The sequence below is a fragment of the Chroicocephalus ridibundus genome, chromosome 10, assembly GCF_963924245.1.
Source record: "Chroicocephalus ridibundus chromosome 10, bChrRid1.1, whole genome shotgun sequence".
Lineage (NCBI taxonomy): Eukaryota > Metazoa > Chordata > Aves > Charadriiformes > Laridae > Chroicocephalus > Chroicocephalus ridibundus.
The window spans coordinates 4,020,427-4,045,698 of NC_086293.1; the positions used below are offsets into that span (position 1 = coordinate 4,020,427).

A 25,272-nucleotide genomic window follows, 5' to 3' on the forward strand; every position below is an offset into this window, starting at 1 on the left:
GTGACTGCAGAGATGCACCACGTTATGAGCCAACTTTAAGACAACCAGTATTACCTTCACAAATCAATTTATCAAGCTAGTTTGAGAGTGTTTTTCAACACATCTGGCATAATCAATTCTGTAATTCAGAATGTCTTTTGCACTGTACAGTTATGGAAAAGATCATATGCTGAAAAGTCTCCAAGCAAACTTTATATTGAATACAAAAATTATTTATGAAAAATCCGTGATCCACAAAGTGCTTAGCATTCAAGTGGTTGACATAGCAATTATATAAGCTCATAAATTTTAAGTTATCAGGGCTGTTACCATCTTGAAAAATATTTTTCACCCTCCATACTGCAGGTTTTCAAAATAGCTTTCTTCGTAGAAAGCTCAAGGTAAAATAATGTATTACTGTGATACAGTATACCTTGTGACTACAGGAAGACAAGCTTGGTAAAAAAAAAAAAATCACACAAAGCACATCTCAATAGATAATTAATAAAGTTTCATTCACACCTAGTAGTGCAGAAATTATATTTTTCTTTAAAAAAAAAAATCAAAGCAACAACCTACAGTGATTTTCATCCAAAATGCCAACAGCCCATACTTTGCAAGTAATAAGGAAATAAATGCCTAAATTACTAACTGAAAAGGATTAACACAATATATCACAATATTTTAACATTAGTTTTATCTCCATATAGACAAACCAAATATAACTTATTTTAAATTATATTTATAAACTCAACTCAGTTTCATATAATATCTCTCTAAAAATATTTTTTGGAAGCCATTGCCACATGTTTAAAGAATGAAATAGCCTCCATTATTGTGTGTTGCACCAAAACAAATTCAAGCAGATTATCAGAGGGAAAAAAAAAAAAAAAGAGAGAACCTGATCATTTTGATTTTTATTTGAAACAAAGGAAGCCTGTTTTACCTCCCTGTATATAGGATCACAATGCTACATCCAATGTGTTATATTTTGGCTTCTTTTGTTATTTACTAGCAGTATCTACATTATTTAACAAAAAAAAAAATAATCAGGCAGAAATCAGAACACGGTTGTAATAAAATATCCAGGGTGCGATATTACAGACGTTTTCAATGAGCTGAGCTGAGCCATTTTTATACTACTTCGGCAGGAAGTGCTTTCTTAACCCTACAAATAGTTAAGGATATTATCTACAGGTTTGTAAACAAATTACATTCTTTTTTAGGACATAAATAAGTTAAAATAGTCAGAGCAATTTGAGCAGAAACAAGGCAACATGCCAACAAAGAAACTTTATATATATATAACTATATATATAGAGATAGATATATACATATATATAATTAATTATGTATATACTTATATGTATATATCTCTATATATAGTCTCATAAATGTTTAAGTTCCTCTGTCCAACTGGTGCAAATCTACTGTGCAAGTTAAGCTTTGCAACTTCAAAAAAGTTATTTAAATTAATCTATACAATTGAGTCCATGCCACACAAGCATTTCAAAAAACTCACAGACCAGTGAATTGGATAAATAGCCTCAGAAAGAAGTCCTCTGCAGTTCCTGCTTAAGGAGTTAAAAAAAAAAAAAGGAAATAAAAAGAAAGAAAAAGAGAGAAAGAAGGGCCAGAAGTGTACAGTACATTCATGCAGGAGGATTTTTTTTGTGTTTTTGTTTTTCTGAAAGGGAACAAGGGGGAGGGGTATGTAAATCAGCCATTCATTCTTTCCCCAAAACCATTGTGATCAACAATTCATTCACTTGTCTCAGAGTGAATAAGAGTTCAAACAGCTTTTCAGCCAGCAATGTTTTTAATATATATATTTATATAATTCGGTTGCTGTGGGTTTTTTTATTTTTTTTTAATTTTTTTTTTTTTGCAGTGACCTTTTCAGCTAAAGTGATGTCTCCAGGCTATGTATTGGGCTTCCTGGACTAGAAGAGGTAGCTGATTTACTTGTATCAGTTGTAAGATTTATTCCACTGTCGATAGCACTGTTGTTCTTGTTCAGCGAAGACGGTGGACTTGAGTTTTTCTTGAGAGCAGGGTCTTCTTCTAGGTCTGTGTCATCAATGAGTGGGATGTGGGGCTGGGAATCTTCTATCCTAAATTCAGGATGAGTCATAAAGTTGTGAATAGAGGTTCTAGATTCTGGTTTTTCTAAACCTTCATAGAGAGAGCTACGGAATGCCTTCACGACGCGGATCTGGGGGGAGAAAAGGAAAGAGGCGTCAGTGGCAGCACCTTCAAAGGGCAACGCTGTGTTAGAGAATACTTTGTGAAAAATGTAGCTTATGGTTAGGGCAGTGCAGGCAGCTGAAGTCCATAGTCTCTGGATGTTATATGCATAAACGAGTGGCTCAGTTATGTGCATTTTGAATATCTGTATCAACTGCAATATTAAAATAAATCAAGTTTAAAGCCATCAAAGAACTGATGGGAAGTACTGGTTAAAGAAAGCGAACATCCACTCGTGTGGTACATCCCTAGTAAAAGACAAGCCATGTTAATTGTAATGCAAATGTAAAACCATGCATGTTGATAGTTTTGCAGTGAGTAAGTAGGAAGGCTTTTTTAATTAAAAAAGTCTCTTTTGTATTGTTAAAAAACCATTACACATAACATATCACACTTCACAAACAGAAAAGCACAGAACACAGACACAGTTGGATGGGTACGTATGAGACACACAGGAGCCAAGTGTAAAAACTATAAGTAATACCAATGTTTTAAAGCAAAATCTAAATGAATGCAGCCAAGAGCACAAAAAGCCAAGCAGACAAAGTACTAAGCATAATCATGCTACCACAGGGGAAAAAAAAAATAAAATCACAGTTACCACATGAACAGAGATAACTTGCACACAACAACTACACTTGGAAGCCTGGATAATGTGAACATAGTATTGTTGAACCAACTTTTATTTTTCCTTCATGCATATGTGAGGTAAACACTCGAGTATAGACCCACTGTTCTAGCCATTTAACTTTTATATATATATAAAAAACATGTAATAAAATAATGTATTGATTGTTGGGTTGAATTGAATTATATTAATCAGCAAGCTCTTTCGTTTTCTGTGTCTCGGTTGTAAAACTGTAAAGTTAAATGCTGAAAGCGACACAATTTATGCCATATATGCAGTCTTTAAACTAGGTCGGCTGACTTACGCCAGGGTTGCTCTAATGTCCTTAACCACCTGACAGTAGGAACACAGGTGAAAAAGAACTACAAGACTGTCGGGAACAGTGCAAATTGCTCTCCCAATGAGAGAAATGAGAGGAACAGAGTGAGGAGCATTGCAGAGCGGGGACACTAAGTCCCCTGTGGGTGGGCAAAGGGAGGGATGCTGTCTGTAACCAGTGACCTACCAGTTCTGAAAAGAAGTGAGGGGTTGTGCTGGTTTACTGCTGAAAAAAACATAACTTTTTGGAAGGGGGTGAGGGGGCAGAGAGGAAAAAACAGAATGGCAAAACGTGATCTGTTGGCAAATGTTTTATGACTAAGTATGAGTTCTATCCTTCTACTTCCATGTAGTCCATGAGCGAATTTTTAGCATTTCTTAGAGGGGAGACCAAAACACAGGCAGAGGCAGAAAAGGTGCAAGCAGGCATTGTGAAAGCTTCTCCACACACATTTGAAATGGCTTCGGTGGTTGGTATGTGTATCTTTTTACATGTATAATATGCTGCACGTTACCGGTTGGCCTAATACACCACTAATTTGTAAAGCTTTAATTCCTCTTTTAATTGGCAGGCTGCATTTTAGTAATGCAATGGGGTCACAGCGTTACAGCTGTGGGATCTAGCTGATCCTGTCGTTGGAGCTGCCCAAGTTGCACAAAATTTCAGCACATTTGGGAAAATGGATGACTTGTATTTTCATCTCTTTGACCTTTGTCCTTGTTTACATTCTCTAATTTGGATATTCATCATCTTTCAAAAATCCTAACAGCAAAACTAAGTCGTGCCATCTTCAGATACGTTGCCTTTGGTCAGTCCAAATACTCCCCCTTCTCTGTACGCAGACATTTGGCAACAGCAGAGCACAGCAGAGAAAGGGGTTCATGTGACTGCTTAGCTCAGACTGAGGACTGGCATGGTACAGATCTTGGGATACTAGAAGATTTCAGGAGGTTGGGAGAGGTGCAAGACAAGAGGAAGATAAAAAGAATAAATTTTACATGCTACAATCATATAGTGTACTTAACACCTCCTTGACAGAGCACCTGGAATTATAAACCAGGGTTTTACGAGAGCTGAATCTCTCCGAGTTGTGCTGGGCTATGTGATAGTTCTGTATAGTGAACAAACAGATAGGGAAAAGAGATTCGTTTTCATTACTGAAGATAGGATTTGAACTAATGGAGAGGACGGGACATATTAATTCCCTCATCATCTATACCTTTCTATCTTGTATTTTAAAATGCAAAGTAATTAGTCTAAACAACAAAAAAAATAATGTTTTTTCAAGGCAATCTTACTATATTGTCCTATTTTAAACCAGGAAACAACTTCTAACGTGCTTACTTTATAGTATGGACTAATATAGTGACATTTTCTGCAAAGCTACCTATTATTTCTGACATCTAAATAAAAGTAACAGTCATTCAGTTGCAGCTGTTTGCTGTATCTTACTAACAAAATAATTTCATTCTCTTGAATACAGCCACTTCTTATTGCATAGATTTAGGTTCTACTTGCCAGCTGGATTCTTTTTAATAAAGTAAATTTTTACTGAAATAAAAAGGTTTGCAATTTGATACTATGCTTGACCAGATCCAGCAGAATCCAATGAAAGCAAAGCTTTTCTTCAAGTCGCGCAATCTGGACCTAAGCCTCTGTGGGCTAGCAAGGGAGGAGCAGATCTCAATTTATGAGGCTCCAAGATCTGTAGCAGGGAAAGCATCTATATTGCATTTAACACCAAAAATTGGCATCTAATTTGCATTTAATACCAAGCTTTTAGACAATCTAGCTAGCTGACTAACATCTTAAACAGCTGAGGGAAAACTACAGCTTTAGGTGGATTTGAAAGCCAGTTATGAAAACCCGCCTGCCAGGGCCTGAAGCTGGTACTCTGCAGCGACTGCTTGAGCTAACGATCCCCTGAAAGAAAACACTACACTAACACCTTGTGCTTACATGTGGTCACACAACAATCTGAAGATACAATTGCAGAATGTACAATGAGCCAGCAGTCGTATCACGTTGTGTGAAGATCTGTGGCAAACTTATGGCATGGACTCTCTGAGTCTTGCAGGAATATTTACATGTTAGTAGAACAGCTTCTACTTGTGCATAGTCATTTTTACTGGAAATACTAGCTTAAAACTAGTTCAGATCTGCTGATACATAAAGTAGTTAATCTTCTCACCACAATGGTAACGTAAAGGCCAAACTTGGGCAAATGTCTAAAGCTCAGAGTACATAAAGTTGGCTTCCTAGTAAGTTTTCTTCACTAAGAAACTGTAGAAAATTACCTTCTTTTCTTAAAATCTTTCTACAGTTTGAGAGATGTATATATGTTTTCCATCGATTTGTCACTTAAGGAGAAACTCCCTCCCCAACTTTAAATTTTGCGTATTTAGCTTGGCATCTAGAAGACAATTTTATGGTTTTAGTGTCACACCTCATTCAGTGACCGAATTTCTGCATTACAATATAATTTAAAATCTTGTTCATAGTCTGTCCCCTAATGCATCAAATTACTGCTTAGAGAAACGTAACTTGCTTCTTTCATTATGTTAGTGGAAACAAAGGTATAGAGTTTGTTGGATATAAATGATGCCATTTTAATTTATATGTAATAATACTGGCATATTTAAGCTAAGACCTAAAAAATATTACGTACCCAGAGTTACATGGCCCAACAGCAACAGATTCTTTTAATACATGCTTAAGTTCAAGATTTGAAATAATATCTGATTTAAAAATGTTGAGGGGCTCTGCTGAAACAAAGCCCACATTACTTTTTTTTTAAGCTAAAATAAAGCGGATGAACTTCATAAAATGTTATGGTTGTACAGCATGTAAAAGCAGGGACATACCCATGATGGATAGAACCCAGAAAGTGTTGGTTTAGTATGAACTACGTAGAGTTCATGTAATGGTATTTCTTTATGACACTGACAATGCCAAGGGAAGACAAACAGTGTGATACAGCTCCCTTTTCTCACAGTAATGGAGACAACAGAAAAAAATGAACTGCTTTTAAACAAAAGACTGTGGGGACAACACTTCAGGACATTTTTGACATTGCTCTAAGTTTCCACTTCGTTCTTCTCTGTAGCTGTAACAGAAAAAACTCTTCAGTTTCATCCCACCTTGAAAGTTAGATTTATTACACTGCATCAGGCAAGAAAAATAAAAAGAAATAGAATTTTAGATACTACAAATTTTTCCCATCAGAATAAAAAGATGAAGTTCAGAATCTCACTCCCAAGTACAACAATCTAGGCAAAATACACAAGGCCTGATAAGCATCATCAGATGTATTATGGTTGGTAGTGTGTGGGCTTATACTCGAATGTTTACCTGGCTTCATGTAAGCCAAGTATCTTGAGTTTGGTTCACATTCATTTCAGGCTCAAGGTTAAAGACTCACAACCTCTTTTTATTTCACTCTCTCCTGCTGAACCCTTTTGTCCAATGTTCTCTAGCCCTCTGGGAAAACAAACACATTTAATATTCAGACAGTAGAGAGTAGGGCACTGCAAAAGCAAATAAATTCAATACTGAAAGATCAGTAAGGTGATTAGTATAAAATTGTAAACAAGTGGTCAATTTTGCAAAGAGATGCCAACTCTTATGTGTAACTGACACTGTTCTGTATCAAGACTATAGCTATACAAAGGCAAATGAGTTTGGTCAAGTACTAGTGCATATATAAAGCTTTGAAATAGAAGGCATACCTTCAGTGTATTTGTTTTTGTCTATTTTTTAATCCTCTCGGTTTTAAGTGAGTAAAATCAGATTAGGTATCCACAGGAGGAGATATTGTATGTATTGGAGTTACCGGTAAATGTTGTGGCTAGTATGTTCTGGATTGTATGATGCAGAAGTTGAGAAAATTCAAAGATAAAATAAAATAAACAAAAAATTTTAGAAAAATTATAATTTCTAGGCTTCTGCTTTAATGAGTGAAACAGACACATAACATTATCTGTGCTACTCTCTTTCTACATAAATACGCAGTAAATCCAGTAAGTGCTGCTGAAAAGTCAAACCACGTGTAGCAAGAGGAAAAGAGAATACCTACATATCCTGTGCAGTCCTCAGGCCTGACTCTCACAAAAGGTTCCCATGGTTATTATTCCACTGAATTCTAAAGCATGAGATCAGAACCATTTGCAGGTCTTCCACTTTCCATAGCGTATCTCCTTTATTATAGGACTGTTGCAAAATTATGCAGTCTGGCATTTTTGTATCAGATTTGGCAGAGTTTAAATATATTATACAATCCTTTTAAAGAATGTATTTCTGCATTAGGAGTCTAAACCTTCTTGCCGTGCCATATCTCCAGTTGAGGACTTGGTTTTATATTTAGACTTTAAACCTAGTTAGTTTCCCTACAGGGAAGATACACAGAAGCTGGTTTTGGTCTTACATATCCCAGCAGGACTGTGAAATCTTGGTTATAACCAGTGGGAGCTTCTAAGCTTTGGTGCAGTATCTCTGTCTCTATCAGGTGATAGTTTAATAATGTTCCAAAATGGCGTAACTTTTACAGACGTAATTTTAGATGTGGACTTCGTTTAAAGTCATGTTCTGCTTGTTCCATTTCCTCCTGTGATCGTTATACCATGTTGCCACAGAAAGCAACTGACATTTTCACTAAGGCTAGGAAGCCCACTTGACTTGGTCTATGATCTGAATATAGATCAATATGGGACAGTATTCTTTGCCTTAGCATTTATTAAAATAGAAGAGTTATTTTTTTTTTTAAGATTTTTTTTTTCCATTGTTCTCCATGAGAAAATTTGATCCAAACATAAGATTTTATCTTAAGTTTTAGTTGTAAAGTCAGTCCAGATGAATGATGATTACATTCATAGGAAACTAAATAGGTAAGAATATAGAAAAGCAAAAGCTGCTGGAACAGTGTATTGTTTTGCTTGATACAAAAAAAATCTGACTTTCATCCATGACAGATTACAAATAGATAAACTAAGCTGGCTCTCTAACATTATCTATTAGTAAATGGACTGTAACATGCACGAGAATTAAGCGTGCTGAATGTTTTATGTTAGTTTGTCACAATTTGCAGATGCTTACGCTCGTGTGCTACTCCAAGGCAAGTGTCGCATGTGTAAAGGAAGTTTCTACCTATAAATGACAGTTTCTTGGCCAGTCTGCTGTCAACTACTTTTTAATTAAAGGGAGAATGAAAAAAGTTGTTTTTCCATGCAAATTAGCCCCACCTCTGAAGATTGTAGCCCCCTCCAAAAAGTGAATCAGAGCAAAAATACAGCCTTAAGGGTGCTATGCTCTTCTTTTTCTTGAAAAGACTTTTTAAAAACTGACCAAACAACCAAACCAAAAAAAACCCAAAAACCTTCAAAGATCTGTATGACGGAAAAATGCTTCTGAGAATATCTTGTGATTGTTTGGTAATATTTTAATTGGCTGCTATAAAAACTGGAGTCATCACTGTGTATTTTTTCCTGTGCAATCCTTTCAAGCAGCTTGTTTGAGGCCACTGTTGCTAGAGTCAATATAACAAAAAGTTTTAAGTGATTCCATGAAATACTCACTTCTAAAAATCTCAGACAGAAATGACAGACCTCAACAGAACAAAGAAAAGGGAATTTGCAAATTCATAAACTACAGCAGATTCACGATTTTGGAGGTTGCCTTTTGGTGGGTTTGTTTGTCTGTTGTTTCCCCGATGTTTCCTACATTTAACAATATTTTTTAATTATAATCTTCCATGAAAGAAAGGATTTTTTTGGTAACGGACCTGCAGTTGCTGTCTGCTTCCACTTATGAACAGTATTAACTATATATGAGAGTGGGAGGAAGGAGGAAGAGCAAGTACAAAGAAATTTGTGCACAATGTGCACCTTTCTTGGAAAATCTGAAACCACGTTCTTTTGAAAGAGCTCCCTACTGATAATAAAACAACATCTGAGAACTAGATATAAACAGATTAGGATAAAGAATCACTTGTTTACTTTGTGTACAGTCAGATCTACTCATCCTCTACCTAATTAACCAGTGTAGTAGCAAAGGCTTTAAGCATACCCTTAATTTTAAGCACCAGCTAACATTTTGTGTTACTAATTCTGAGCTTCAAAAGTAAAAAAGATGCTCCATTGCCCCACTGGATCTGATTTTGTTTCCCCAAAATAAAACATAGAAAGAAATGCATATAAAATATATATCCATCAATGCTGGTAAGGGACGGCAATATTTTTCAAAAGGGATAAGAGATTCATAATATGGACTGCACTGTTATCAATTAATGATGATGTCCAGAAATGTGTAATTTGTTATTGGCAAAAACACTGTGATAGCTAAAAATACCAACATAACTACGGAAACTTTAGTACTGCCATAAATATTCCTATGTATAAATTACTTTTAATTAAGGTATTCCACAACCCTATGAAGATTTGACTGTGCCATATTTATGAATAGCTGAAAATTTCAGGTAATAACTTGCTAATCTGTTCCACAGACTACTGTAGATGTGGCTGCACTTGACAGGCAGATTTCTTTTTAAGCATGCACAAACCTTTGAATCAAACATTTATCTGCCCCAAAATACTAGAAAAAGCACATTTTTTAAAAATTCCAAAATGTTATTATAAATCTGCAGAAGAAATCTCACAGATTGGTGAGGTGTCATAATGGACTACATATTAAAAAGCTATCCAATTACTAAAGAGCTGCATAAATGCTCTGTTCAATTAAACTTACATATTCTTATTGACAGAGCACCATGTGATGCTTGTATTTTTTATCAAGTATTGATATCAGAACCCGTAATATCCTGATCGTTGCAACATGCTGAGCACCGTTTCTCTGCAAATGAACCTTCCTGACAGTATCTCCCATTGGGCCCTTTCACGTATTACAGCTTTTTGTCTTTGTTATACCCTTAACGTTTCCCCTTGATACTCCCCATAATATATCTCCATATGCAAGATTTTTAAGATTCCTGAAGAGAGGGAAAGGCTTCGAAACCAGAGGTACAATTATCCCATTATTCCCTCCCACCTCTGAGGAAGAAGGTAATAGTTTAGGGTTTAATTCATTCTGAGCAGCTACGAGGGAAGAAGTCAGTCCTGTCCCACCACATACATTTTAAGCAAGGAGCTGAAAAGTAGACCTAGGGGTGCATTCTGCAACTGAAATTTTCTCAGAAAATGCCGATTCACAAAAGCATATTCCATTTCTATGAAATTTGGATTAGGAGAGGTTTTCCAGATTCTGGAAAATGAACAACCAACTATAAATACCCAACTGAAAAATAAAACCCAATTTTTTTTCTTTGCTTTTTCACTGTGATGCATTAGGTTTATGTCGTTGTATTAATAAATCAAAACATTCCCTAAGGGCTAGGGGAAGGGCTAGGGAAGCACACACCCGTTTGATACTAAACAGACATTCTAGTGCAGTAATAAAATACTAACGGTACAGAAAAACCACTTTAAAAGGCCCAAACTTTAATTGTCTTCTGCTATGGAGATACATATCTCCGGGTAGCTTAACAAATAAATCCTACGGTTTTTATTTTACTGAATAAATACGGTCATAACCGATGAGTTCCATGGACCTGTTTTGTTTTTCCAAAAAAACAGAGACACCGCAGACTGTAGCAGATTATGCTTCCTCCTATTAATTGACTTCAGGCCATAGCCTAGGAAGGCCTTTGTCAAGACACAAGACTATTCGGTTCTTAGTTGCTTTGCTGCAATGGAGAGAAGAGAGGGAAGATAAATTGTCTGTTTTGGTTTTATCACATCTATCCTTTCAGAGTGCTGCCTGCAGGATGTTATTGAACCATTCACCACAGCAGAACGAGCTGCTCTCTTGTTTTCTGCTCAAACGTAGAAATGTTATTACGGGAACTTGTTCCCTGGATGAAAGGCTGGTTTGTGCGTGGTGCTTTCTGTCCTGCTCAGGGTGGAAATGAGGGCAGCTGCGCCCCGCGTTCTCAGAGGCAGGTTACAGTGCCTCTGGCACAGCAGGGCCACGCAGCTCGGGGTCTTTGCTCCTCCCGATTGTGCTGCCGCCCTGACGCGGCTGGTGCCGGTGCAGTGAAAGTTAGCCGGCCAAACTGCCACCAAGAAACGACAGGAAAAGATACAAATTTTCCCCAGGGAGCAACTGCCAAAGTTGGAACCTTAATAGCTTGTTCGGTTCTTAGCAAAAGCAAACTTTCTGCTTTGACTTTTAATTCCAACAAAGCTTCCAATGCATGTCTAAAACTTTATGCTTCATGTTGACATACTGAGGGGGTTTGCACTCAAACTCAAGGGAAACGTCAGGCTTCCATTTTTCTTCTCCAGGAGTTCTGGAATTTTACTTCCTTCTCTTGTCTGCCTTCCCTCTCTGTTGGCCAGGCAGACGAGACTGCCTTCTTGTCTGTTTGGCCAACTTTTCACTAAAACTTGCATAAGGAATATACTGCATTATTTTGTAAAGTAAGTAACAAACACGTAAACTAAGCTCTATAAATTTAAATGTTCTTTTAATGCTGGCTATGCCGTAAAACAAAATAGCTACTTATGGTCCTGAATAAGTAAAAACAAAAAAACAAAGTTAGATCTGTAAGAGTCTTCCTGATTTTACTGTTAGCGAAGCAGCCCTTTCTTATGAGCCGCTTCAAAGGTTTTATTCACTTCACTACCTCTTTGCTAGATGCTTTGTTTGCATGTAAAACAAAGTTGTGTCGGTATTTCAGTGTTTAGAAACCTGCTTCTTCTAACAAATAAATTTGTTACCACATTTATTTTGTTATTTCAACACTGTCCTTTAACTTGTCTAGCTCGCTCCTTCCTTAACGCTTACCTCCCAGTCAATTTAGAGATAACAAATCTATCCTTTCATCATCCTTGTAAAACTTAATCCCTTAGGCTTGCATCACAAACCAGATTCTCTATCTTCTTGTTCCTTCCTGTACCTGTACTAATTAGAGTACATCTTTCCTGGACATAAGTGACCTATATTACACACAGTCTTCCAGATGGAGTATCTTTTAGCTGACAACCTGTATTGCTTAATATAGTTGTAGAATCGTTTAAAGTACTTATTTTATAAGCAGTAGAAAATATATCAAATGCGTTTGAGAAAACATGACACCAAAGCCTCAAATAGAATCTCCATACACTGGATAAGAAAAATGACTAGGAATTCCTGTCCTAACAGTAAGGTAACAACACTTGCAATGAATCATGGAGAGTATCTACTGTACACAAAGTACTCATTGTTTTGTGTTTCTGGGTATGTGTAAACTCATCAACATAGCAGGACAAAACGGGAAAGGGCAAAGTAGCTTAGTCTCAAACGACCGCTACGTTAAGTTGGCATCTCTGTAGGTCTGATGCATTAAGAATACACACTCACGCCCAGCCGCAGCAGCAGAGGTGCTGGTAGGAGAGGAAAGAGCATTGGATAACGATACGTGACTAGGGCTAGAAATATTGGTTACATCCTGGGTCTGGCTTGTGACGGAGGACTGTCTCCTTAGAGCCCCCTGAAAGGAAGTGCCACTCTTGAAAGTATTGACTACTTCGATCTGTAATGGAGGAAAGAATGAGACAAGTTGCTTAAAGTATGGATACAGTTGCATAACTGACAGGAATAATAATGAAAAACAATAAATCAACCGTGCACGCAGTTTTACTTCCATTGAAACAAATACTTTTAAGTGTTCCTTTTAATGTTTTTAGATATGAAATGATCCAAATTTTCTACCTGGATAAAATGAAACAGCTCCACAGGAGGCAGTGGAGCTGCATCAGCTTAAATAACTAGAAGATTTGAAATAACAATCTTTAAAATTTAAACCATTTTATTTATATGTAAATGTAAATAAAACTGGAATACTTGATATAACTAATATCCACTTATTCCTACTGAGAATAAAATTACTTTGGTATTGCTCTCTAGGTGTTCTTCCAGAGGCAGGAAAATTCAGTCATTTAACTGGAATTTGCGGGGGGGAGAGGGGGTGGGGACGACACCCAACCAAACCAAAGAAACCTTTAAAACATACAAAATATAACTCCATTTTTGTCTAGAAAAACAAGGCTGTCATTATACCAGCTTAATAAAATACAAAGTGTTCCAATATTTTATCTGAATTTTTCTATAATGAAAGTTTATATAAATTAAGCACAGTGATAATGAATATCGGTCTTCTGTAACTACAGATTTTAAAATATTAATATTTTATCTTATATAGCGCGCTTAAAATCATAGAGAAAATGATGTGGAACTGGATTGACTTCTGCAGCAAATAACATTGCAATTTTCTGCTTGTTATTTTCGTATGTCTATTGTAGCCACTGTTTGATGTCCCCATCCTGAATACCTATCCTGAGTGCTTTATTCATCGACACAGAAGATGAGTTAAAAAACAGCTGAGCATTGCAAGGCATTCTTTGTCACCACTATAACCCAATAAAAAGCAGGCTTTGTGTAGAAATGTAAAGCTAGGGATTGGCAGTAGATAATAGCAAGGAGTAAATATATGCTACAAATCCCTCCACACCAAAATGTCCTCTTTGTTACATTGGTACAACCACAACATGACAAAGCAGCAGTAGTAGTATCAAAGAGAAGAATTCAACCAACTACTTATTTGAAGTAACCCACTGCTACCAGACTTGTATCTTGTAACCCAGATTTCTGAGGATACACAGCCTAGAAAGTAGTTGGGAGAAGGTAAAGTGGTATATTTATCAATTAAAACAGCACAAATCTTGGTGCAAGCCCTCCTAGATTTTACAAGTTGAAAGCACTATAATAAATTGGCTAACATTTTCTGCTGTGGTCAGCCTTGGGAATAAAAAAATTCATATGGCTTCATCTTTAATGGTATGGATGTATCCCCTCCCATAATCTTATCTTTGGTCATCGTTGTTTATTTTCCTGCATACTTTTCTGGGAATAATCATATCACTGTAGCCAGCTGCAAAAGGGATCAAAGGTTACTGCCGTAAAATTGTCATGCTGAACTATGTAAAAACTATACAAACATGAAATAGCTGATTTGTTCACTGACACGCTGTTTGAGAGTCCTGTTTACAACATCCATTTCAATATGTGCACACTAGTAGACGTACAGTATTTAGCAGTCGTCACAACATTTTATAGCTCTGCTCTCAGTGTTTTCTGCAGCAGACTTATTTTGAATTACATATCCAGTACAAATATCACAGTAAAAAAATACAGTATGAGGTGAGTTAGCATATGGAATAGGGGTACGAATGAAGCATTAGCTAAGGTTCACATTGGCATCTAGAAGAAAACGTATGGCTCAAACCATTGGTTATATAGGAAGGCATACTAAATACTCACCTGAAATGTTCGCTGTACAAAAGTAGAATTAAATACAGATCTTGGGTTTTCATTATCTAACACAGGTGATAGAGCACTCTTCAAAAGAGACCATTCAAAAAAGATTTTTAAGACTCTTACTGAGAGCATGAAGTGCGGATCACCTTGGAAGACACAGATGATAAATCCTAAGCCAAAAGACACCTCTAGATGTACAAGTGTCTTCCTGATAAACTGAAAGACTTTAGCGTAAGACTGAAAAGGGAAGATCTGTACTTAATAGTTTCTCCAGAGAAAAGAATTACAGATGTGTAATTTACTCCTTCTCCTGAAGAAAATAACCACAGATCTTCATGAATGTAATTCACAGGGGAGAGGATGAAAACCTTTTCAGAATCTTAAAAGCTGAACATGCAGGGCTGTGTTCTGCCTGAAGCCAAGAAAGAAGAGAAGAACTTGGCCCAAACAAAGAAAAAAGAGTTCACGGGAATAAATAAATAAATAATGCATTTTAAATTAAGATGTAATTTTTTAATTACCAAAAAATGCATTCATAGAATCATAGAATGTGTTGGGTTGGAAGGGACCTTTAGAGGTCATCTAGTCCAACTCCCCTGCAGTAAGCAGGGACTTCTTTAACTAGATCAGAATTCATTTAGAACAATTCAAACTCCTACAAAGGAGAAAGTAAATGGTGAGTCATAGATTATGAAAAGTTTGAAAAATTTCCAGCAAAATATAGGATGTAATCATATTTGATTATAAGCCTTCAGGTTTACTGTCCTACATGTCAAGCTCATTTCTAAGGTTGGAATTTTTCACCTCTCATTTTTCTGTATGTTCTATATTCTAGAAGACGCATATTTTTGAGGTATGCACAGCAGAACTAACATATTTTTCTAATGTTTAACACAGAACAGAAGAAGAATTTCTGTTGTCATTAACGTTAACAAGACCCAGGTCTCATTTCACCTACTGTCTAACCAGGATATTCTTTAAAAACCAAACCAAACCAAAAGAATCCAAAAAAAACACAGAACAAAAAACCAACGAAAACCCCAAAAAACTTTTCTGCATGAAATAAAACAATTTCCATTCCACTTACACTGGGCTACTGCAACGTTTTCTGTATTATAAGCTATAAGATCTGCCAAGATGGTATGATGAGTCTTCTCTCAACTCTTTTATTCCTTTAGAATGAAGAATATGTGAGAACTGCAACAAAGACTTGGAAAAAATTCCTGAAAATGAGCAGAGGCTGAAAAGCCCTATAATTTAAGACCACCTTTGTATCTTTCTGAAACTTGCATAACTAGGATGAATCATTTGTGAAACTTCATGTTACCAGTCTTCTGAGAGAGTTATCCCGTAAGGAAACACTTCCATTCAAGGAGAACAAGCATCCACCCAGAGAAGCCCTACAGTATATTTATAAGACAACAAAATACCTAAATGAACAAAAGAAAATCAGAAGTAGACAGCCAGTCTCTTTGACTTAGTTATGTGCATTTTTCTTATACCTTTCTTTAGAGTAAATTCATGCATGTCTTCATAGAAATATTTGTGACGTTTCAGTATGAAGAATCGACAGGGGAAGTCCTGCCTCTGGTGTCTATGTTTGAACCCTCTATTTTGAGAGAGGGTGCGAAAAAGAAAAAAATGGCTTTAGTGCTGCAAGGCTTTTGTCAGTTTTGATGTGTTTTTGTGGGAGCATTACAAGGGAGATATGCCAGTTATCTGAAAAAAAAAACCCTATCATAGATTCTTTATAAGTGTTTTAGGAGTGAAGGCTTTTGTTGAGTGCTGTGGCTGTCTGTCCAATAATGACTGAATAGAAAATAAGCCAAAATAAAGATAATCTAATATACAGCACAAGTGTATGACAGTGGAAACTGGTCTTGTTAGGATTTGAATGATCAATCTAGTCGTGAGAGAGTCTAGAGTTTATTCCTAATCTTACTGTCATCCTCTTATATATATAAAGTGAGGGGATGCTCTACCTTCTTCTTCCGTATCTCCAGAAGTGCATTAGACATCAGAGGATTCTTGCAAATCCTCCAGCTCCCCAAGGATGCTACAGACATCCTCATCTTCTTCCATCAACTCTTCTTTAGCTGGCTTCCTGAGAAATGTAGTACAAGTGTATGAATTCATTTGGATGGGCCACAACACATAGCGCATCAAAATGCGCTCAACTCAAGGTCCATCTAACAATGGATCTAATTTGACCTGCTTGTAAGTTCATCATTCTCCAGTAGACACCTTCGAACTCTTTTTGAATCTGTTGGCCCATTTCTTTTTTTCATTATCATTCCACAGATGTGAAATGGATGTAAAAATCAAAGTCACTGAATAAACAAAATGAGAAAAAAAAAATCACAGAGGCCTCTTGGCAGGAGAGCAACAGTACATCCTACCGAGGATATTTCTACAACTAAGAGCAGAAAGGAAATGAAGAAGATTGATGTTAGCAAAGAAATATAATTAATGTTCATTTTGTTTTAAATAGTATAGAAGAATAATAATTTATCTATGAATTAAGTGGACAAAGATATGCAGAAGAACTAAAAGCTATCTCTCAGCCTAGAAAAAGAACCGTAAGCATGTAATTTGCTTTTTTTGTGCTTGTAGTTGTTTACACTCACCACAACCAGAAAGACATCCTGACAGAAATGCCAACAGGCAACACTCCTCCTATAGTCATCAGGAAGAAAAGAATGCACATTTAGAGGCCATCTTTTCATAAAGACCACCATTTCCTGGGCACCTGTTTGTCACCTTTAGACTGTGACAATTTGAATTTTCTCTAATGATGAGCGCTCCCAACTCAACAGAGTCAAGACACACAACCCCAAAGCTGAAGATCTGTATTTAATTACTTACCACAGAACCGTGGGAATTTGCCCAGACCCAGTTTCCACCCTATTTCTTTTTTGCTCTGTGGATGCACTAGAGAGACCTAACTGTCCTAGTTTCAGTTAACTGCCTTCCCGCACTTTTCTCTAAAATGCATGGCTGCATCTCTTTCTCCAGCAAAAAAAGTATTAATTTTTAGATGGAAATAGGGAGAGTGGACTGTTTCTCTTGAATGAAGACAAAATCTTCCGAGCTAAAAACGTTCTTTAAAAGATACTTTAAAGAAAAAATATTTTTCTTAATTATTCATCTCTTTTTCTTGTAAGCATCGTGTAATACATTCACATCTGACATGACAAGTCCATATCTGTCTTTCAGAGCTGCTGCCTTCTGCAAGCTGGCACAAATACTTGATCTTAGAAAGATCAAGTAGAGAGCACTAGAGTGCTATAAAATATGCTACTCCACTGCAATGAAAAAGGTGAAATGGTTCAAATAATCTTTTTTTAGCAATACATGACAAATTTTACTAGATATCCTAATCTATACTATATGTAGCACGATGATTCAGTGCAAATATGTAGTATATTAAAAAATGCCGTGGATTGTTGTATTTAGCAACTGTTGAGGTTTTTTAAAATAAAAACACAGATATTTCTAAGAAGTCATTCATAGTAGCCAACACATACATTTGAATATTTAATGGATGCTTAGGCCCTTACTACTAAAAATAAATCCAGAACCACATTTTTCATTACCTAATAGGAAAGAAAATAAATACCTTTTAATCATGATATATATGGTAGTGCCAGAACAGAAAAGATTTTTTATTATCCAATGGTACTTTATACTTTAGACTCAACAATTAAAATGATTCTGTTAGTGCAGAAGTGGCAGCAACAATGTATTTTTGACAAAATAAAACAGTATGTTACAGAAAGCCTTCATCACATTTTGCTAGCCATTGCCACAGCTAGCATTGTCCAAATAGCACTGTTTTATGAGCCATCATCACTGAAGTCGAAAAGAACATCCATTCACAGTAATCTCAAAAAAATTATTCCTATTTTTGCATATTGCCATTTTATAATCTTTCACTTTCTCTCTTCTGCTATACACACCCCCCTTTGTTCAGTTCACCTCTTTTACTATCACACGTGTTCCTCTCTCGAAAACAGAAAAGCAACGAAAGAGTACCATCATTCACACACACAAACTCTCTGTGGCTTTCCTTATAGCATTATCTTGCCTTGATCAAAGATTAAGCATTTATTTTCTAGACCGTGCGGGCATTTACTTTTAGCATACCTGGGTTTGGATTCTGTTGAGCCCTCTGAACCAGAGAATTTGTCCACGTCGAAGTTCTCTCTCTGCATGATCAATTTCTTCCACATCTTCATTGAGTTCTTCTTCAGGGACCTCCTCCTTCTCAGTGAGCCTCCCTGCCTCCTTTAAAAACTTTAGCCTACTTGTTGGGATGGTTGCAATGACCTAAAATTATAAAAAAGTACTGAAAACATAAACCTCATTCAATAACAATGTGCTAATACGTTCTAGTATATGTGCTAGTATAATAACGTGCTAATTACAAAAGAACACTGATGCTTTAATGAGATCTATAAACTTTTAGAAAAACTAAGACAAGCATATTCATAATAATACTTCACATTTATGTAACTCCGTTTTAGTCCAAAAATCGTTAAACAACATTGGCAATAGGCAGCTATGGAGCAAGTTTAAGGCTGGAAAAAATGTTGTCCTTTCTCAAAAAATTAAAAGCGGGTGTAAGTATTTGAATGTAATGAGTTCAAAAAAATACTTAGCAAGACTGTTATTTCTGCAATAAAGAGTCTAGGTATTTTTAATGACTGGTAATAATCTGATGTATGTTAATGCCAGCTGAAAACTAGGTGCCTCTCATGCTTTTAAATCGTCTCATGCTACTTCGGTTCACGTATTCAGCTTCCCTTTGTTTCAGCAAGCTGAAATTCTTTTCTCAGCATTTATCAAAAATGAGGTTTCTGAAAGGTGTAGGTTTGACTGTCTCCCTGTTTGACTTCTTATAGGGCCCTCTCTTACTCTGTTATTACTAATAAATTCTCATTAATTCAGCCCCTCTTCTTATTATGTTTGTCCACCAAATTGGTCCTTTGAAGTAATTAATACAGGAGATGGCTAATACTGTAGTTACACAATGTTATAACACAATTATTTTAAATACATTTCAGTGTTGCCCTCTCAGTCAGTCATTTTCTCTTTGTTCTGATTTCTTTTGCCAACTTGAATAAAAATATGAGCAGATGGCTATTTAAACAAGACATTACCTGGAACATACCGAGAGCTTAAAAAAAAATCTCTGATAACGTTAACTATTATTAACATTTAGCAAAAAAGTGCTACAATTTTCTTTTTTGTTTCTCTTTGTTTCAGCACTGAGCAATCACATCTCTGAAGCTCAAATGTGGGAAAGATGGAGATAGAATCGGACAGCTGCAGGAAAGCTGGTGAGGATATATCTTACAGTTTTGGTAAACTGGAATGGGTACAGTGAAGACACATGAAAAGGTACCAAATAATTTCAGGATGAAAACAAACTGGTTTGCTGAGGGTCCCCTTGACCCTCATGATCCACAACTCCACTTTTATTACATTATTTTTAAAGACAAATGAAGAAATGTAAAAAAAAAACCAGTTTCTACACCACTACAGAACCTTTTTAAAACGCATTCTGGGGTTTGAAAAACATGATGTGAACTTGGAAAATTAATGAATTTGTGTGACACGAGCAAAGACAGAACAGGAGAAAAAAAAGAAAAGGTAAGTGCTAGTCATTTAAATACTTACTGAAACTGCTTCAGCTTCCCAGCTTTCAAAACACTATAATGCCAGCACTCTACAGAAAGAAGCTACTGGAGATTGTTTGGTATTGGATAAAAGTGGTGGTGAAGAAGTACTTGCGAGACAGCACACAGAGAAACAACTGCTTTTGGTAGTGATTCTGTGAGACAGAACATACCTCTCCTTCCTGACCTCTCTCAGCCAGGCTGATAAATTCTGCTCTAATTCTTTTCTTAGGATGTTTAGATGTCTTTTTGGTTTGTTCATTTGCTTTCCGTATCTTCAGACACCTGCCCAGTTCAGGTAATGGCAGACTCAATAGACTGGATGTGGATTAAGGAACTAAATATTATTCCCAGGAAAACTATCATGATTTTCAAAAGTGATCAATAATTCTGGGAATGTAACACGAAATATCTGAGAAAGACCTGGTTTTCAAAAGTGATGAGGGCCACCTTTTAGAAAACTGTCCCTCAAAGCAACCCAGATTGCCTTCCTAGAAATTACACCTTAAAGCTCTTTTAAAAGTGCCAACTTTAACATCTAAACTTGAAAATCTTGATTGGTTTTAGTGGTTCACAAGAACAGCAAGTTCAGGAGACTGTGATAAAAGAAAGGGATAACAGATTTGTTGCGTGCTGAACTAGAATTAGTCATAGCAAGAGAGAAAAGGCTGAGAAGGAAGAGAAGCACCTCCTAAGGAAAAGAAGTCTCTCTTGCTGTAGAGCTCCAGGAAGAGAAGACTTGCCACAGACTGTGTTACCATGCAAATATGTAAATAATGCATTTTTTTAGCTTGTGTTTTTCTTTTCTGATCACTAAATACTGACTACAAGAGAAAGATTTTTTCGCCTCTGTATGTGCTTTACGTAAAATTGCAGTCTTTCGGTAATAAAATTGTTGAGGTATTCCAATCCCACTTTTAATTTAATGGCTACGCTCTCGCAATAAGGCTTGGGCAACTACGCCCATCTTTAAACTGAAAACAGATGCTGATATTACTCTTAGTTTTTAGTGGTTATGTAATAACCACGTACAACAAAATTCAGAAGCCAAATAGTACATTGATCAAAGGCTGTGGGAAATTCTTCACAGCTGAATGATCTAATAAAACTCGTAGGATTTTTCTCCCTGTCCCTGCTTTTTCCCCCCTTTCCCACAGTTGGTATTTTCCAATCAGTTGGAAATGTATCTTTTCTTTCCAAGATTTACCAAACTGATCTTAGGTTTTCTCCCTGCAAGGTCATAAATCAAATCCCATCTTTAGGTATTAATTACATTAGAACAATCAAATAGTGGTGGTTTTCGGCAACATGTGCGTTACAAGCTGCCATGACTCCGAGCTTATTTCTCAAAAAAAATCTGAGGCCCGGAAAGTTAATTTTTTCCATAAGAGAACAAATAATCAGTTTTGAAATCTAGCATCTATTCATTACAATTCCATCAGAACCATTTCAGTATTCAACTGCAGTTGGCAATTTCTTCGTAGTGGCAAACTAGTTGATCTATACGTTATCTTTACATCTGAGGGGCAAAATGTAACTTCACATTTTTCACATATCTTTTTTTACTGTGTCAGGTGGCATCAACTTAAATACATTAATAACGCATTCAAAAATGAAAAAACTAACATTATTATTAACTTTGCAATACGTGTTTGTACATAAAAGAATAACGTAGTATTTTAACAATACTGGCTGTATCTGTATTGTTACTTCCAGACAATCACATAACTTATTTATCTCGTTGACACTTGGGTTTACATCTATATGTAATTTTATATTAGGTAACGATGACACAGGTTGTAGCAGAATTTTAAAATGACACTTGAATTAAGCTGCGCTTCCCCGCAACTATTATAGGAAAATATCCTTTTTCTTCCATCCTTCGCACGCAGAAGTAGGTGGATGGGGGATCGCTGCTGGGGTACCTCAAATGCTCTGGACTTAGTCCTGTGCCAGTACCATGGCTACTGTGGATTGACAGAATGGCAGTTTCAGCAAGGGACTAAGTGGGTTGACATAGAACTGGAACTTCTTTTCACTTTCAAAAATTCGCCCTGGCTGAACACACGCATGCTACACTGGGTACTCTGTCGCAGGGAAGCTCACCCTGCATTTGCCCTTACTATGCTTTTTTTTGTGACTAGAGGACTAGGTTATGAATAAAACGTCTTTAAGGAAAAAGCCTAACTGAAGAAGACCTTGGTGAGAGCACGCCCTGCTTAAGGAAAGAAAAGATATGAATTAACAAAAATCAAAAGGAACAGTGGGATAAATTATCCTTACTACTATGCCTGTTCTTGAAGTACTTAGAGAGCACCCTGTATTTCAATGTGTGCTAAATACAACGTCGTGAGAGATCAAGGAAACAACAGTATAAATAGGATTATGAACGATATCAGATCTTTGATTGGTTTAGAAAAAGAAAAGAAAGAAATCTGCTTATTCCTGAATGCTTACCTGACCCCATACAAGTTCTCCTAATCCAATAAATACACACCACATCCACTGGTCAAGCTGCAGGGGAGAACAGCTAAATGGTTTTCCTCCAAACTGGACAATTACTATCTACAACGAAAAGCAGAGAAGAAAGGGGGTAAATATTTTCTGGGGAAAAAACAAAACAAAACACTGCTCCCCAAAAACACCCAAATCCCACAAAAAACACCCAACAACTTTCAGTCATATTTTACTTGAGATTTTACTTTGTCTTTCTACATATTACAGCTCTGCTGGTTTGATTCCAAGATATTTTACCTGTAGAATAGTCAAATGTATGATTAACAATGAATTGTTTAGTGGACTGAATCTAAAGAGCACCCAAAATCAAGACACTTATACTCCAAATACGGCATTTGACACTCTTAAGCGGCACTAAGTCAAGCTGCCAGAAGTACGTTTTTGGAACCCATCCCGCAAAAGCTGCAGAATCTCGGTCACTAAAAACCAACCCACACAAACTTATGCCCACTGACTTAAAGCTCAGAAAAATCCACAGCGGTTCAGACTAAGTCTTCCTTAGCTTCTTATCTAAAAACAGCCTTATATAAATGCCCAGGAAGAAAGAAACCAGGACCGTCCCCATGTATCCTCCCAGCTTATGAGTATTCTCAGCTGCGGATATGATGACCCTGATGTAGTTTATTTTGGAATGTCCACTGCATGAGAGATTCTTCTCTCTAGTTAACATTTTATTGTACGCTTATAGATCGGTTATCATGGATAGACTGATGATATACCAAAATCTAGTCCTGTTGGAAACAGAAGGTGGGAAAAGCCCACACCTTGCAGCAGGATAACCAACACACAAAGAACCTGAACAAGTTTCTAAGCCTGCTTAGAGTGAGAAGGTTTTGCTAACTGAAAATCAGCTATTATTGATACTTTTAGTTCGTGCTGCTGCAAAACCAGGGACCTGAAATCACAAGCCAGTGATTTAGAATTGTCAAAGCCTGCAAAACGGAAGTTCAAAGTAATTTTTATAGTCTAAGATCCAAAACAACACTAATACATAAAGCAGTTGCTTTCCTGTGTGAGTGAAGAATAATAATTAATAATAATAATAATAACAACAACAGTAATAATAGTAATAATAAACAAAGTGGAAAAATAATAATAAATAATAATAAACAAAGTGGAAAATCAATAGAAAGACTGACCTTCTGCTGTCCCAAGAAAAATGACCTGATTTTTGACATAGAACTGGAACTTTTCACTTTCAAAAGTCTGCCCTGGCTGAACATACACATGCTACGCTGGGTACTCTAGTGCAGGGAAGGTCACCCTGCATTTGCCCTTACTTAACAGCAAGTAAGAGTCGCAGCCCTTTTTGATTCACGCACAGAAAAAAACCTTAAGGTAAACTTCTGATGCACAGTTACTAGTTCTTGTCCAAATCATTACCTGAATAGCAAATGTACCCAGTACAATAGTGCAAAAAATAGGATTTCTGAAGATGCCATCAAAGACATTTCTTTCCCCATGGATTTTCCGTGCGTTGATTTCATTGAAAAGCTGCATCATGACAAAGGTGTTGAAGATAATGGTGTAATGCTCTGAAGGAGGAGAGTGAAGCGGTGCATTCCTCCCACTGTCAATCTTAAACATTTTCTCACCTAGGTATAAGACAAAAATAAAGGTTTCCACTAGAATAAATTATTCAGACTTTAATTTATATTTTCCTTGTTTGCTTTAGCTAGTTGCCTCCAGTACTCTGCTTTAGGGGCTTTCTTTCTGCACTTACTATAGTATAGGCAGAATTTATAACACCAGTGATAAAAGATATGTAAACTTCCTGAGCGAGAAACAAATAGTTTTCAGTAGTACTTTTCCTCTAATCAAGTAGTAATTATTCTAAGTCAATTCTTTCTGACGTACCGAGCAGTTGAGACAATTGACAGTACATGTGCGATTTTCTACAAGAGCAACCACTCTTCAGCAGGTTTTACCCATTTGCTAATCCAGTATGGCGTAACTCTTGACAAGCATTCAGGGATATTAATGAGAAAAATCAGAGACATTCCTGGTTTAAAATAGATTTGGTTTTGATCATTCTGCTAGTCTGCTTTGAGAGGATACCATCAGGCATTGCTCTTTATTTTGATAATTTGACTACCACTTTTAGATCTGACCTATAAAAAAAGCAAGAGACAACCTATGATGAGTAACTGTAAAAATAAGAAAAGTTTTGAAAAGATACCTGCACCTGAGGGACCTCTTTCTTATAGAATTATAGAATGGTTTGGGTTGGAATAGAGCTTTAAAGATCATCTAGTCCAATCCCCCTGCCGTTGGCAAGGACATCTTTCAGTAGGTCATGTTGCTCAAAGCCACGTCCATCCGACCTTGGACACTTCCAATGACGGAGCATCCACAGTTTCTCTGGGCAACCTGTTCCTGTGTCTCACCACTCTCATTGTAAAAAAATCTCTTCCTTATGTCCAATCAAACCTACCCTCTTTCGGTTTAAAAACCGCTGCCCCCTGTCCTGTCGCTACAAGCCTTGGTAAAAAAATCCCTCTCCGTCTTTCTTATCAGCCCTCTTTCTATATTGAAAGGCTGCTATAAGGTCTCCC

The 25,272-nt window shown here is 36.6% G+C and overlaps 1 protein-coding gene across 12 annotated transcripts in view; it reads right to left on the reverse strand.

Annotated features, from left to right (window-relative positions):
* Nucleotides 1–883: 883 nt before the first annotated feature.
* Nucleotides 884–25,272, reverse strand: part of ATP2B2 (ATPase plasma membrane Ca2+ transporting 2) — a 429,063-nt gene continuing 404,674 nt past the window's right edge. For 7 of the 12 annotated variants that reach the window (XM_063348415.1, XM_063348414.1, XM_063348413.1 and 4 more), the window contains 4 exons: nucleotides 24,101–24,312; nucleotides 22,658–22,765; nucleotides 18,666–18,848; nucleotides 884–2,194 (listed from right to left, as the gene is read on the reverse strand). In XM_063348415.1, coding sequence (XP_063204485.1) covers nucleotides 1,883–2,194; nucleotides 18,666–18,848; nucleotides 22,658–22,765; nucleotides 24,101–24,312 — 815 coding nt within the window. In that variant the 3' untranslated portion in view covers nucleotides 884–1,882. Of the gene's footprint in view, nucleotides 2,195–6,594; nucleotides 6,654–12,563; nucleotides 12,736–18,665; nucleotides 18,849–22,657; nucleotides 22,766–24,100; nucleotides 24,313–25,272 lie in introns of all 12 variants that reach the window. The other 5 variants (XM_063348421.1, XM_063348423.1, XR_010072835.1 and 2 more) reach the window with 4 other exon arrangements.